Source organism: Macaca mulatta, chromosome 4 (assembly GCF_049350105.2).
Source record: "Macaca mulatta isolate MMU2019108-1 chromosome 4, T2T-MMU8v2.0, whole genome shotgun sequence".
Classification (NCBI taxonomy): Eukaryota; Metazoa; Chordata; class Mammalia; order Primates; family Cercopithecidae; genus Macaca; species Macaca mulatta.
Genome location: NC_133409.1, coordinates 139,429,521 through 139,445,446, shown reverse-complemented (window position 1 = coordinate 139,445,446; position 15,926 = coordinate 139,429,521). Strand labels below are relative to the sequence as shown.

Genomic DNA, 15,926 nt, shown 5'->3' with positions numbered 1-15,926 from the left:
TTTTTGGCAAATACTAGCTGTAGTAGGGGATTCTGCGATACATGTTGAATGTGATTTTCATACAGTATGAATTTTAATATCTGTTGACAGCTGTTAACAGCATAGTTACACTTGGGGGCCTAGAGCAGCATTTTCACCATGGTTCTCAGCACTCTTGAGACGGCGAGAGCTCAGGGACCTTTGCCAAAGATGTCTGGCTCAGCATTTTTTCAGTAGGGATCATTCCTTGGCCTCAATGAGACTCAGAAATCTAATTAAACTTGGGACCAACGTCTGACAGGGTGTCCAGACATCCTGGATCTGGTCTTCTGCTTGCGGGAATTAAGCCCAGAACATACCCCAGGCAGCACCAGAAGTCTTATTTTCTCTACACTGAAGTTCTTAGGACAGCAAAGAACCCAAACTCAGTCCAAAGTAACCTATTCCCAAACACCATCGGTCAGAAGCAGAGGTAAATTATCTACTGTTCCCTTTCTGGTTTTTGCCTTCTGGCTGTGGTCTCCAGCCAGGTAGGAATGAGCTCTCTTGAATATTCATCCAACTGGCGGAATTATGCTGGGCTCCGCCTTGGTCTGGTCACCAGGGTCTGGGAAGTCAGCAAAATCATTCCTTCCCCTGAAAGCTTCTCTTTCCTAAAGAAAGTGAAAACTCATGTATTTGCTAGCTCAGGAAGATGGGCTATCTCAAAGAATCTCCTTAGATGCAGAAGCATTCCAAAAATAGTGTTTTTCAAGATGGGTATCTGGGAGGGAAGAAACAGAAGAAGCTCCCAGAGAATTCCTTGCCCTTTGCTGTGGACAATTAGTGTTGTCCATAGGGCTGTGATGGCCACCTGTGTGGGTGTCCCTGGGCCCACCAAGAACTGAGGCCTGGTCTCCAAAGGGTGGACTCATGTCTGATTGTTGCTCCTCTTCCACAGCAGGGCAGCAGCCCACCCCAGTGCTTCCACAGATGAGCCACACGAGATCACCCGGCACCCTAGGGGTGGTGTGGTGCTGGGACACGCCAGCAGCCTGACTTCCTCAACCCATGGTTCACTCCAGACTCAGTGACCGAGGGCATGTGAATGGGACACAAAAGCAGGCCTTTCACTGTGTTTTTGGTAGGGGAAATAATCTCCTGCCTTGAAATTCTCTTGCGTCATGATTAAAGAATCCTGTTTAGAGCCCTCAATGCCTTAAGAGTCCATTATTCTTAGAAAAGTGTAACTTTCCCCCAACTTCTGGCATTAAGCAAATGGCCAACCTGTCAACCTTGGCATTGAAAAAAAAAAAAAAAAGACAACATGGCCATTTTTCAGACTTCTGTACTTATGCACCAAGTGACACTTTGGATATAGAGTGAAGCAACATGGAGCTCATAAGAGGTAAATTCTAAAAGGGGAGCAGCCCTTGGATACGGCCAGTGACTGTAGGGTAGGACTAAATAGCCATCTGAGAGAGCCCCTGAGTCACCAGGAGGGCATATCCTAGGGCAGCGGGCCTGAAGGGAGCTCACTCATTCACATTTTGGGTCAGTCATTCAACAACTGTGTGTCAAATGCTTTCAGGGACCCTAAACTTAAATTCCACCATCAGGGAGAGTCTCTGTGAGATGGTGCCCTCCTTGGGAGATTCAGACTTTCAGAGTTGGACGAGGGGGAGATCCGCGTTTCTTGAGTCCACTATTTCTCAGTGTTCAGGAAGGGAGGGGCCCCAGGGCCCTCAGCCAGCCTCTGGGGCCTGGCCTGCGTCTGCGCCCTCGGCTTCCACCTGGTTGCCCTTGCCCAGCTTCTTCACGCTCTCCAGAAAGGCCTTCCAGGTCTCTGGCACGCTCTTCTCCAGCAGCCAGCCCTCGCTCTCGCTCTCAGGTTCCTCGGGGTTGGACACATGGTCCAGTGACGTCTGCAGATAGCGCAGCCCAATTGTAATGGTCACCTGATGGCGGGAGAAGAGATTTAGAGACAATCTGGGAGAATCACTGGGAGCTGGATCATTCGGAAACCACAGGAGCCTCAAAATGAGGGTCCCAGAGAGGACTCAACCTGAGCACTGTGGAATGTGGATTGGTGACAGCCTGCCCCACGCTGCCCTGCCCTCAGTGCTCAACACACCTGACTCCTCCAGCCTCATCTCAGACCCCTCTCTTCCTCCCTTTCCAGCCACCCTGGGCTGCTTTGGGTTCACCCATGCCCCATACTCTCTCCTCTCTAGGTCTTTACCATCTGCTATGCTCTGTCTAGAACCTTGTTCCACTCCATGTTCATCTGTTAATTCATCTTCAGCCCTTGGTGAGCTCCCCTGCAGCTCATCCTCCCTCCCCGCCCCCTCGGGTCGCCCCCATCCCAGGTGCATTAATCCTGGGTTCCTTCACCTCGGTGCCCCTCTACACTCTGTCGCTTGGCACATATTGTGTGGTTCAGTAACTTCTTTGGGTGGAATTAAGAGGTCACCTCTTTTTTGCATCTGCTGTGTGGTACTTTTTTTTTTTTTTTTTTTTGAGACGAGTCTCGCCCTGTCACCCAGGCTGGAGTGCAGTGGCATGGTCTCAGCTCATTGCAAACTCTGTCTCCTGTGTTCAAGGAATTCTCGTGCCTCGGCCTCTTGAATAGCTGAGATTACAGGGGCCTGCTACCATACCTGGCTAATTTTTGTATTTTTTTGTTGTTGTTGTTACTGTTGTAGATAGGTGGTTACCCCATGTTGCCAGCTGGCATTAGGTGCACAGGCAAGGTGATTCATTTAAAGGAATCTTTGGGAATCTCCTCAATGGAAAAAGCTTCCTCACCAAATGTTCCTGGCTTTGCACATTGGGATTTTGAAGTTTGGATTTTCTGCTCTCAAGGTAGCTAAAAGCACGTACCCTGAGTCACCGTGCCACCTCATTTACTAACAGTCTCTCATTCAACTCCTAGAGCAGTGCCTGGCATACAGGTACATGTTTAAGAAATATCTCTGACCGCACATGGTGGCTCACGCCTGTAATCCCACCACTTTGGGAGGCTGAGGCCAAGGCTGGTGGATTACTTGAGGTCAGGAGTTCAAGACCAGCTTGGCCAACATGGCAAAACCCCATCTCTACTAAAAATACAAAAACTGACTGGGCATGGTGGTGCACGCCTGTAATCACAGCTACTTGGGAGGCTGAGACAGGAGAATCACTTGAACGAGGTGGAGCTTGCAGTGAGCTGACATCATGCCAGTGCACTCCAGCCTGGGCGACAAAGCAAGACTTTGTCTCAAAAGAAAGATCTCTCAGCCAGGTGCAGTGGCACCCACCTGTAATCCCAGCACTTTAGGGGACCAAGGCAGGAGGATTGCTTGAAACCAGGAGTTAGAGAGCAGCCTGGGCAACAGAGCAAGACCCAATTTCTACAAAAGACTCTATGGAGTGTGACTCAGGGCACCCGCTTGCAGCTACTCTGCGTGTGCCTATAGTCCCAGCTACTCAGAAGGCTGAGGTGGGAAGAGCCCTGAGCCCAGGAGTTTGAGGCTGCAGTGAGCTACAATCATGCCCCTGCACTCCAGCCTGGGCGACACAGTGAATTTTTCTTCTTGTCTCTAAAAAAAAAAATAAACAATTTAAAATAATAAAAATTAAAAATGAATCTCTCTTTAACCAAGGAGTAAATTCAGCACACTCACTGAGGATTTGCTTACATTGCAAGCCCTATAGTTTACAGAGGAACTGAGCGTTGCGGATAAGATGAACCCACACATTATTAGACTAACAGGTAAATGGGGGCCAGCATCTCAAGAAGCCCAAATCCAAACAGTACCCATTTCCTGAACACCTGCATATGCTGTTCATGTTACCTCCCAATAGTCCCCAAAGCTAAGTGCTGTCACCCCATATAACAGAGAGGTTAAATGACTAAGACCTCAGTACCAAAAAGTGGGGACACAGGATGAACCTCCAAAGCATGCTAACTAAAAGAAGCCAAACGTAATATGGGTATATTTATATGAAATGTCCAAAATACATAAATCCAGAGAATAGTTGTCAGGGGTTGGGGGCAGGTTGGGAGGTGGTGACTGCTTCATGAGTGTGAGATTTTCTTGGGGGCTGATGGAAATCTTTTGGAACTAGGTAGAGGTGGTTGCACAACATTGTAAATCAACTAGATGACACCAAATTGTTTACCTTTTATAAATCTCACCTTAAATTAAAAAAAAAAATGTGTCAGTTGTGTGCGGTGCTAACGCCTGTAATCCCAGCACTTTGGGAGGCTAAGGCGGGAGGATCATGAGGTCAGGAGATCGAGACCATCCTGGTTAACACGGTGAAACCCCGTCTCTACTAAAAATACAAAAAATTAGCCGGGCATGGTGGCACATGCCTTTAGTCCCAGCTATGGGGAGGCTGAGGCAGGAGAATCACTTGATCCCAAGAGGGGGAGGTTGCAGTGAGCCAAGATCATGCCACTGCACTCCAGCCTGGGCAACAGAGAGAGACTCAGTCTCAAAAAAAAAAAAAAAAAAAAATTTAAGTGGTGGGAAATAAACCAAAAACTAAATAAATGAATAAATAAATACAAAAGGTGGAGGCACTGGGTGGGGTTCAAGCCCAGGCTGATCTGACTCACAGCCTCACTGAAGGCTGTTTCCAAGGAGGGAGGCATGCTCTCTCCAGGCCTGGCTCCGCCCCCATTAGACCGGAAGGGGCCAGAGGCTCTCCCTACCCCCACCCCCAGCTGGCCCAGGGCCTACCTCGAAGAGCCAAATGAGGAGTGTGACGACCCCCATGGAGTTCATGAGGCTGCTGTAGTAGCTGAGCAGGGCAGCCCTGCAGCCACGCACCCACAGGTTGAGCTCCTCCGTCTGGTGGTCGTAACTGTAGTGTGCTGAGTTGTTGGTGATCTGATACTGGATGCAGGGCCGTGGCGAGCTAGGATTGCAGCAGCTGAAGGGGACGCCATCTACCAGGTACCGCCCATCCACGTTGCTCTTGATTCGACTGGAAGGGAAAGAGACAACTGGAGATGGGCTTCCTGGGCTTCTCACCAGGGGCCACTTCCTCCCATCCCCTGCCTCTGGAAGCTTGGAATAGTCATTCACTCACACGCTTGGTATATATTTGCTGTGCACCTGCTACATGCCAGCCACTGTTCTAGGCACTGAAGACAAAGCAATGAATAAATGCCCCTGCCTTCCTCGACCTTATGGTCTAGAGGGTTGAGGCAGATGGTAATCCAAGACTCAAGTCAATAGGGAATACAGAAATTCACCCAACCACTCTGTGCTGCCAGGCCCTTTCTTGGGGCCATGCCTGGAGGGGAGGAGGAGCAGCAGGACAGGAGCTGTTGATGGACAAGCATCTGGCTGCCACTGGTGACGCCCCAGCTCCCTCACCAACCTCATCTCCCCCTTACAGGTCACTGGTGGCCAAGGCCCTTTCCAGCCAGGTGTTTCCAGAAGGCCTGCTCAGGCCTAGGGCCTGTGCAAAGGCAGGGGATGGAGACCCGAGGCAGGCACAGTCCTTGCCCTCAGAGGACTCCACCCCCAGCCAGGGGGGAGCTCCTGACTCACCTAAGGGACACAACTGCAAGCAGGTTCTCCAGGCTGATGGGCGGGGCTCCCAGCATATCTTCTGCACTTCTAAATTTTTTTGTATATTTATTTAGAGCTTACTATACATTCACACAGGTTCAGAATTCAAAAGGGATCTTTACAGTGAAAAGTCTCCCCTTCCCCTCAGACAGGCTGGGTATGTTCTACCTGACCTGGGTGTGATTACCCAGGTGTTTCATGTGTCAAAACTCATTGAGCTGCACACTTGGGATTCGTGCATTTGGCTGGGCATGGTGGCTTAAGTCTGTAATCCCAGCACTTTGTGAGGCCAAGGCAGGAGGATCGCTGGAGCCCAGGAGTTCAAGGCAGCAGTGAGCTATGATCACACCACTGCACTGCACTCAGCCTGGGCAACAGAACAAGACTGTCTCTTAAAAAAAAAAAAAGATTTGTGCACTTGACTGTGTGCTTGTCATCTAAATAAAAAGTTGTGGGCAGGCGTGGTGGCTCACGCCTGTAATCCCAGCACTTTGGGAGGCGGAGGTGGGCAGATCACGAGACCAAGAGATCAAGATCAAGAGACCGAGACTGTCTCTCGGTCAAGAGATCGAGACCATCCTGGTCAATATGGTGAAACCCCGTCTCTACTAAAAATACAAAAATTAGTTGGGCGTGGTGGCACGCGCCTGTAGTCCCAGCTACTCAGGAGGCTGAGGCAGGAGAATCACTTGAACCCGGGAGGCAGAGGTTGCAGTGAGCCAAGATCGCACCACTGCACTCCAGCTGGGGCGACAGAGTGAGACCCCGTCTCAAAAAAGAAAAAAAAAAAGAAAACAAAAAGTTGCGCGTAGGCCAGGTGCAGTAGCTCACACCTATAATCTCAGCACTTTGGGAGGCCCAGGTGATTAGATGACCCGAGGTCAGGAGTTCGAGACCAGCCTGGGCAACATGGTGAAACCTCATTTCTACAATTAATAAAAATACAAAAAAATTTGCCAGGCGTTTTGGTGCATGCCTGTAGTCTCAGCTACTCGGGAGGCTGAGGCACGAGAATCACTTGAGCCCGAGATGCAGATGTTGCAGTGAGCCAAGATCACACCACTGTAGTCCAGCCTGGGTGATAGAGTGAGACTCTGTCTCAAAAAAAAAAAAAAAAGAAAAGAAAAGAAAAAAAAGTTGCAGGTGAACAATGTGTTACATAATAGACTTTTAGAACATAATAGAGAGCATAATTGTTTCCAATAGAGATTATTTTAAACAATGTTCATTGAAATGGTCACGAATCTCTTAAAAGATGTCCATGTTTCGCTTCTAAATAAAATCTCTTTAATACAAAATTCCTCCCACTCCTCATCTCTCAGCCTCCAGGTCCTGACCCATGTGGCCAGCTCCACCAGAGAGAGGCTTCATGCATGGACAAGCAAACATGTTTTCATTTTTCCTGTTCTCTTTTTATTACTGCAAATGAGAACATTATATACATACTGTCTTGAACCTTTCTTTTTTCCCTTAGCAATATCTTGGAGATCTTTTTTTTTTTTTTTTGGCAGGGGTGGGAGATGAAGTCTCACTCTGTCACCCAGGCTGGAGTGCAGTGGTGCACCACCACACCCAGCTAACTTTTGTATTTTCAGTAGAGACGGGGTTTTGTCATGTTGACCAGGCTGATCTGGAACTCCTGACCTCAAGTGATCCGCCTGCCTCAGCCTCCCAAAGTGCTGGGATTACAGGTGTGAGCCACCACGCCCAGCTGAGATATTTTCATATCTGTCAGTGGAGTGTCTTGGATTTTTTTTTTCTTTTTTTTTAAGAGCTGCATGGTATTCCCATTGTGTGGATGGCACATGGGTCCTAGCCAGTTCCATACTGATGGAAGTTTCAGTTTTCCCAGTCTCTCATTAATACAAACATGGAAATCAGTCATTTTGCATATTGTGACTATACGGAGCAGGTAAATTCCTGGAAGATGGATCCTGGCATCAAAGGGTGATCTTGCCAGATACCTGCCATATTTCTCCTCTGGTCTGTCCTGTGGGGGGCTGAGCGGGGAGGGGGCGGTTCACAAACCCAACCAGCCAAGCTTAGGAGAACCCGTCCTCCACAGCCGCATCCACACAGATCAGACTTTTGATCTTTGCCAACCTGATCTTTAGAAAACAGTATCTCGGGGTTGTTTTCATTTCCATTTTTCTCATTACGAGTGAAGCTGAGCATATTTTGGTGTGCTCAAGGACCACAGGCGTTCCATTTCCATGAAGCGTGTTGATTTCCGTCTATTATGATTAAGACTTTCTAGGAGGGCTGCATGAGGTGGCCTGGGTCATGGTAAACATGTTTCCACGCGCCCTGTAATCCCTGCCCTCTACTTCATGGGCAGAACACACTGCCCAGAGACCAGATGGCCCTGGGTGGCATGGACAGCACAGGTTGGTGATAAGAGCAGGACAGCCTGGGTTTACTCCTGGCTTGCCCACATGCCAGCTCCATCCCTCTGGACAAGTTCCTTAACCTCTCCCTGCCTCTACTTCCTTATTAAAACAAAGTTGACACGAGGATTGCATGAAGTGATACATGTAAGAATGCTTGAAGAGTGCTGGTATTAATACATAGTAGCCATGCGCTGTGAGCAAAACCACCTCACCGGGCAGCTGGCCAAGCAAGAGCCACCAGGGGCCGTGCTCTGAGTACCTGGGAGCTGACATCAGGTTGTAAGAACAGAGCCCGCCACGCGATATCATATCACGGGAGAGCCCTCACTGGGGAGTTGGCAGTGCAGGTTCTACCAGCTGTGGTGAAGAAGCTGTCGGCTCCTTGAGGGCAGGATCGTGTGGGGTACCCTCCGTAGTGGTCCCAACACGGAGCACCTGCCGGCTGGCACTGCCTGCCCACCGCTCAAAGCCCCACTCCAGCCACGTGCGTGGGGAAGGCAGAAACTGTGTCTTGCTCAGCTGTCCCTCTGCAGCCCCTCGCTGGGGGGCACCGGGCTGTGGGTGACGGAATTGGGGCAGGGGTGGGAAGACAAGCTGGAGCAGTGTGGGAAAGGCCTTTGGCTTGGGCCTCCGGCTCCCCTGAGGGCTCCCTGAGGACGGGCTGTGTCTCCCTTCAGACTGGGGACCCCTGAAGATAGGGCTGCATGTCCCCTCAGACTGGGGCTTCCTGAAGACAGGGCTGCGTCTCCCTCACACTGGGAACTTCCCAGGGGCAACATGGGTCAGCCTGGGGGAAAAGGCCGAGCTTGGTGAACGCTGGGACTTGCCTGGGTCACCAGCCTGGGAACCCTTGGGGTCTCTCACTTCCGGAGCTATCCCTCCCCCACTCCAAACATCGTCTTGTTTACTCAGTGCTTGCCCTCATTCCAACCACAGATTAAGGCTCCTCTCACCCTCTTAAGACAGAGCCAGGCAGAGGAGAGCGCCTTAGTGGTGAGCCGGCTATTTATATCACAGCGTGTTTCCCAGGCTATGAATTTCACTCTGCAGTCGGGGAGGAGTCACTAGGGTTTGAAAGGGTCTTGAATAAAATAAGGCCTATGTTCTAGGCCACTCTCCCATAAGTAAGGCACATAGAGCCTGGGAAAATGATCATGTCTGAGTTTTTCTGGAAAAACCAACATAATTTAGTAAGTGAATCAAATCAGTAAGGCCAGTCATAGGGCAATGGGCAGGGGTATACCTGACAGGGGGTCACCCCAAGCAGGACGCTGGCTGAGGGACACCTGTGAGACCTTGAGAACTGGCCTAATCTCTCTGAGACTGAGTTTTCTCATCTAAGAAATGAGATTTTAAACACTTGACGGGATGGTGGACATTAAATGGGACCACATGCGTAGAGCATTGGGTACACACTATGTGTTTAGTATGCTTTGAAGATGGCTTTTTTGGGTAGTGCTGTGGTTTGAATGTGTCCCCCAAAGTTCCTGTGTTGGAAACGTGAGGCCCAGCATGACAGTGGCGAGAGATGGGACCTTTGAGAGGTGATTGGATTACGAGGGCTCTGTCCTCATGAGCAGATTAATGCCATTATCACAGGAGTGGGTTCCTGAGGAAAAGGATGAATTCAGGCCCCTCAGCAGATGCGGCCCCACCACCTTGGACTTCCCAGTCTCCAGAACAGTAAGAAATAAATCTCGCTTTTTATCAGCTTTCCAGACTCAAGTATTCTGTTACAGCAGCTCCCAGTGAACTAAGACAGTAAGTCACTGGGCGTAAGGTAGTACAGACAGTGAGGGGTGCCATGAGGAGAAGACACAGCCCCGTCCTCAGACAGCCCCAGTCTGTGGGAGACACAGTCCTGTCTTCAGAGACCCCCAGTCTGTGGGAGACACAGCCCCGTCCTCAGGGAGCCCCAGTCTGAGGAAGACACAGCTCCGTCCTCAGGGAGCCCCAGTCTGAGGGGAGACGCAACCCCATCCTCAAGGAGCCCCTGTCTGAGGGGGAAATGCAGCCCCGTCCTCAGGGAGCCCCAGTTTGAGGGGAGACACAGCCCTGTCTTCAGGGAACCCCAGTTTGAGGGAAACGCAGCCCCATCCCCAGGGAGCCCCGGTCTGAGAGGAGACACAGCCCCATCCTCAGGGAGCACCCCCAGTCTGAGGGGAGACACAGCCCCATCCTCAGGGAGCACCCCCAGTCTGAGGGAGACACAGCCCCATCCTCAGGGAGCCCCAGTCTGAGGGGAGACACAGCCCCATCCTCAGGGAGCCCTGGTCTGAGGGAGACACAGTCCCATCCTCAGGGAGCCCTGGTCTGAGGGGAGACACAGCCCAGCCCTCAGAAAGCCCCAATTTGAAGGGGAAACACAGCTCTGCCTTCAAAGAGTTCCCGTCTGAGAGGGGAGACACCCCATCTAGCCAGGTTCTAATCTTCCTGAGATGTCTACGAATTGTTTAAGAAGAGCAAGCAGGTACCTGTATGTAGTCTGTGGGTTCCCTGGGAAGAATGGTGAACAGCGAAAGCTTGGTGCCAGTTTCTCCCTCAGACTGGGGACCCCTGGCTAGGCCTTCCTGGCTGGTAGTCCCTGGTTCCAAAATGTCTGAGCTCCCTCATGCTCTACCTCTCACCCCAAGATACTACAGCTCTGCTCATCCTGCGACCTTTAAAAGAAGTGTTGTAAACTGACTGAAGACCTCATGTTCTTCCTCATGCGCTCCGGTAAGATGCACAGAGCGGCAATGTAGGAAATGTTCTTGCCACAGCTGAGCCTGATCCAACCACACCTAGACCCAGACTACTGGTTTATGAGGAAATACAGGGAACAGAAGAACAAGTTAAACAACACCACTTGACTGCAATTGCCCATTTCCAAACTATGGGGGATTCTGCAGGAGAATCCCAGTTTCTCTTACATACATGGCATGAAAAAGGGGCCAGTTTCTTAGTAAAACAGACGGGAAACCAAACAACCAAATGCAAAGCATAAACTTGGTTTGGATCCTAAATTGACCAACTGTAAAAAGCATTCCGAGACTATCAGGGAAAACTGAACATAGACTGGGTATTGGTTGATATTGCCATTAATTCTGTTGACTGTGACTGGTCTTGTGCTTATGTTCAGCAGAAACAAAAGGGCAAAAAACAAATAAAGCCTCTTTGTCTGTTGGAGATGCCTATTAAAGTATTTATAGGTAAAAGGAAAGTATGTCCAGGATTTGCTTTAGGATATTCAGAAGGGGAGAACGTGTTTGGGGGAGGGTAGTATATATGAAACAGGCAAAATGTTGATATTTGTTCCTAGGTGATGGCTTCTTGTCTTTGGGTTTTTAGTTTTTGTTTTTGTTTGAGACAGAATTTCTCTGTTGTTGCCCAGGCTGGAGTGCAATGGTGCAATCTCGGCTCACTGCAACCTCTGCCTCCCAGGTTCAAGTGATTCTTCTGCCTCAGCCTCCGAAGTAGCTGGGATTACAGGCACTCGCCACGACGCCCATGCCCAGCTAATTTTTTTTTTTTTTTTTTGTATTTTTAGTAGAGACAGGGTTTCACCATGTTGGCCTGGCTGGTCTTGAACTCCTGACCTCAGGTGATCCACCCCCATCAGCCTCACAAAGTGCTGGGATTACAGGCGTGAGCCACTGTGCCAAGTCTGTTTTTCCCTTTTGTTTTTTGGGGTTTTTTTTGTTTTTGTTGTTTGTTTGTTTGTTTGAGATGGAGTCTTGCTGTGTCGCCCAGGCTGGAGTACAGTGGCACGATCTCGGCTCACTGCAAGCTCCACCTCCCGGGTTCACGCTATTCTCCTGCCTCAGCCTCCCAAGTAGCTGGGACGACAGGTGCCCGCCACCACGCCCAGCTAATTTTTTTTGTATTTTTAGTAGAGACAGGGTTTCACCGTGTTAGCCAGGATGGTCTCAATCTCCTGAGCTCATGATCTGCCCGCCTCGGCCTCCCAAAGTGCTGGGATTACAGGCATGAGCCAATGCGCCCAATCTGTTTTTCCCTTTTTCTAAGAGACCTTGGGCTCAAGTGATCCTCCCACCTCAGCTTCCAAGTAGCTGGAGTTACAGGTGTGTTGCCACCACACCTGGCTAGGTGATGGCTACATGGGAATTAATTATACTGAACTCTTTAATTTTGTAAAAGCTTGAGTTTTTTTCTATAATAGAAGTTGAAAATGCAATAAAACAAGATAAAAGAGCATCAGTTGAGAACTACAGGCCTGGCACGGTGGCTCACACCTGTAATCCCAGCACTTTGGGAGGCCAAGGCGGGTGGATCACCTGAGGTCGGGAGTTCGAGACCAGCCTGGCCAACATGGTGAAACCCTGTCTTTACTAAAAATATAAAAATTAGACAGGTGTGGTGCTGGGCGCCTGTAATTTCAGCTACTCGGGAGGCTAAGGCAGGAGAATTGCTTGAACCCAGGAGACAGAGGTTGCAGTGAGCCGACATGGTGCCACTGCACTCCAGCCTGGACAATAGAGTGAAAGTCCATCTCAAAAAAAAAAAAAAAAAAGAGAGAGAGAGAGAACTATACATCTCTTTCACTGACACCTTGCTCTGAAAAGAGAGAGTCAATGAGGGAGATAGCATTTCTGGATTTGGCTCCTCCCTCTGAGAGCCTCCTCCAAGTGTAGCAGAAAGTGTGTCCCCCTCTTCCTGGCCCACCCAGGACCACCAGGCCAGGGGAGCGAGATGAGATGTGGGAGGTTGAAGCCCAGTGACAACCCCATTTACCACAGGCCCTGCAGAGCCCAGGATGGTGTTCCTAGTTTCTGTGGGGCCACCTCGTGATTATTTAAGATGTTGGCACAGAAGCACTGGAATCCGAACCTAATCCATTCATGTTTTCCAACCCTGCATCATCTCTGTCCACTCCTTTCCCTGTCCTTCTGGGAGAGGAAATGGAGAGCAAAAAGACAGGGAAAGGCTGGGAGCGGTGGCTCACACCTGTAATCTCAGCGCTCTGGGAGGCCGAGGCAGGCAGATCACCTGAGGTCAGGAGTTTGAGACCAGCCTGGCCAACGTGAAGAAATCCCATCTCTACAAAATTACAAAAATTAGCTGGGCATGATGGTGGGTGCCTGTAATCCCAGGTACTCGGGAGGCTGAGGCAGGAGAAGCACTTGAACCCGGGAGGCGAAGGTTTCAGTGAGCCGAGATCGCGCATTGCACTCCAGCCTGGGTGACTGAGCAAGACTCCATCTCAATAAAAAATAAAAATAAAAATAAAATAAAATAAAAAAAAGAGAAAGACAGGGAGAAGAGGGAGAAAAGCAAGACTTCCCCTACCCCAAGCAGCCTGGATAATTTGAGGCTTCTGTCACTCAGTGAACAAACATTCATTTAATGCCGAAGGTATACAAGAGGTACTTTAACATCACTGGGAAACAGCAGAGTAGGGTGAAAGGAGCAGAATTAAAATCTGGCACGCTGTATAATGGAATATTATTTCACCATAAAAAGGAATGAAGTTCTGATATATGCTACAACGTGGATGAACTTTGAAAACACTATGCTAAGTGAAAGAAGGCAGACACAAAAGGACAAATGTTATATGACTCATTCATATGAAATGTCCAGAACAGGGAAATCTATAGATATAGAAAGTAAACGAGTGGTTACTTAGGGCTAGGGGGAGGGGAGGCTAGGGAGTAAAGCTAAACAATGCAAGGTTTCCCTTAGAAGTGATGAAAATGTTCTAAAATTGATTGTAATGTTGGTTGTCCAACTCTGTGAATATACTAAAAACCATTGAATTGCATACTTTTAATGGGTACATTGTTTGGTATGTGAATTATATCTCAATAAAGCTGTTTTTTCTTTTTGTTTGAGACAGGGTCTCACTCTGTTGCCCAGGCAGGAGTACAGTGGTGCAATCACAGCTCACTGCAGCCTCAATTGCTTCGGCTCAGGTGATCCTCCCACCTCAGCCTCCCGAGTAGCTGAGACTATAGGCACACACCACCACACCTAATTAATTTTTGTATTTTTTGTAGGGATGGGGTTTGACCACGTTGCCCAGGCTGGTCTCGAACTCCTGGGCTCAAGTGATCCATCCGCCTCAGCCTCCCAAAGTGCTGGGATTACAGGTGTGAGCCACCACAAGTGGCCGAAACTGGTTTTTGTTTTGTTTTGTTTTGTTTTGTTTTTTGCCTCCCCCACTTCCTATTGTGTGATCTTAGGCACGTCCCTTAACCTCCTGGGCCTCAGATTTCTCATATGTAAAATGGAGATAATAATACCAGCTGGGCACAGTGTCTCACTCCTGTAATCCCAGCACTTTGGGAGGCTGAGGCGGGTAGATCACTTGAGGTCAGGAGTTCAAGACCAGCCTGGGCAACATGGTGAAACCCCTGTCTCTACTAAAAATACAAAAATTAACCGGGCGTGGTAGCACACGTCTGTAATCCCAGTTACTCAGGAGGTTGAGGCAGGTAAATCGGTTGTACCCGGGAGGCAGAGGTTGCAGTGAGCCAAGACGGTGCCACTGCACTCCAGCCTGAGCAACAGGGCAAGATTGCCTCAAACAAACAAACAAACAAACAAACAAAAACTAAAAAAATTAAGACAAAAACTTCCCAGGAAGGGTTTTGTGCAGGATAAATTTGGGTCTTTTCTCTCTCCCAAATGACTTGGCAACATGGTCATAGGCAGGCTGGGGATGGGGTGCAGTCACTGGGCTACTCCCCTGAGACAGAGCAGCCAAAACTCTTGTAAGGCCAGGTGCCGTGGCTCACACCTGTAATTCCAGCAATTTGGGAGACTGAGGCAGGCGGATCACTTGAGGTCAGGAGTTCCAGACCAGCCTGACCAACATGGTGAAACCTTGTCTCTACTAAAAATACAAAAATTAGCCAGGTGTGGTGGCATGTGCCTGTAATCCCAGCTACTCAGGAGGCTGAGGCAGGACAATCTCTTGAACCCAGGAGGCGGAGGTTGCAGCAAGCTGAGATCGTGCCACTGCACCACAGCCTGGGTGATAGAGTGAGACTCCATTTCAAAAAACAAAACAAACAAACAAACAAAACTCTTGTAAATTCCCATAAAAATATGGAATTGTTTCTACCTGATCTTATTCATTAGATCAGGAACCTTCAGGAGCCAGCCTGGATCTTAAAGATTCCTCTGAGAAATCTCCCAAACCTGCCCACCCCTCCATGCTTACTGAGGCTATGCACTCTATCCTCAGGTTCCTGGGGGCCCCAAGGTGGGGCACAACGGGGGAGGCCAGAATGCAGGCACCCAGCTCCTCCTCTCAGGAGCTGGACTGAAGATGCCAGAAGGTGAAGACCTCAACTTTCTCTAGCCCAGTCTAGTGAAGTGCCCACTGCACAGAATGGAAAGTTATTCCAGGGACAGAGCCTGCAGAAATGCCTGGAAATCGTGGCACCACACACGGCCCATGCCCCGTCTGTGTCAGCGGAGGATCCCTGTGCATTTTCTCCAGGCTATCCGTGCTCAGACCAGCTCACTTCTCCTGGGATTGCTTCCCCACAGTCCTCAGGTCAAGCAGGAGAAAGAGGCTCACCCCAAACTCTTTGTTGGCTCATCCAAATTTGATGGGGAGAGGAGAAACAAAAAAAAGGAGAATTCTGCCTGGCATGGTGGTGGGTGCCTATAATCCCAGGTACTCTGGAGGCTGAGGTGGGATGCTTGCTTGAAACCAGGAGTTCAAGACCAGCCTGAGCAACAGAGTGAGACCTCATCTCTATTTTTTTTTTTAAGAAAATAATTTTTTTTTCTTTTTCTTAAGGCAGGGTCTCACTCTGTCACCCAGGCTGGAGTGCAGTGGCGCAATCTTGCCTCACTGCAACCTCGAACTCCCAGGCTCAAGTGATTCTCCCACCTCGGCCTTCCAAGTAGCAGGGACCACAGGTGCATGCCACTGTGCCCTAGCTCTTTTTTGTTTTGTTTTGTTTGTTTTTGTTTGGTTGGTGTTTTTTCTTTTTTTGAGATGGAGTTTCGCCCTTGTTGCCCAGGCTGGAGTAGAATGGCACCATCTCAGCTC

At 49.5% G+C, this 15,926-nt stretch overlaps 1 protein-coding gene across 2 annotated transcripts in view; it reads right to left on the bottom strand.

Moving 5' to 3' along the window:
- Window positions 1-1,298: 1,298 nt before the first annotated feature.
- The window catches only part of PRPH2 (peripherin 2), a 50,320-nt gene continuing 35,692 nt past the window's right edge, over window positions 1,299-15,926 (bottom strand). Inside the window, exons 2-3 of one of the 2 annotated variants that reach the window (XM_001088507.5) lie at window positions 4,689-4,935; window positions 1,299-1,916 (exon numbers count right to left, since the gene is read on the bottom strand). In XM_001088507.5, the coding sequence (XP_001088507.1) occupies window positions 1,704-1,916; window positions 4,689-4,935 (460 nt within the window). In that variant the 3' untranslated portion in view covers window positions 1,299-1,703. Of the gene's footprint in view, window positions 1,917-4,688; window positions 4,936-15,926 lie in introns of those variants that run through there. The other variant, XR_013416390.1, reaches the window with a different exon arrangement.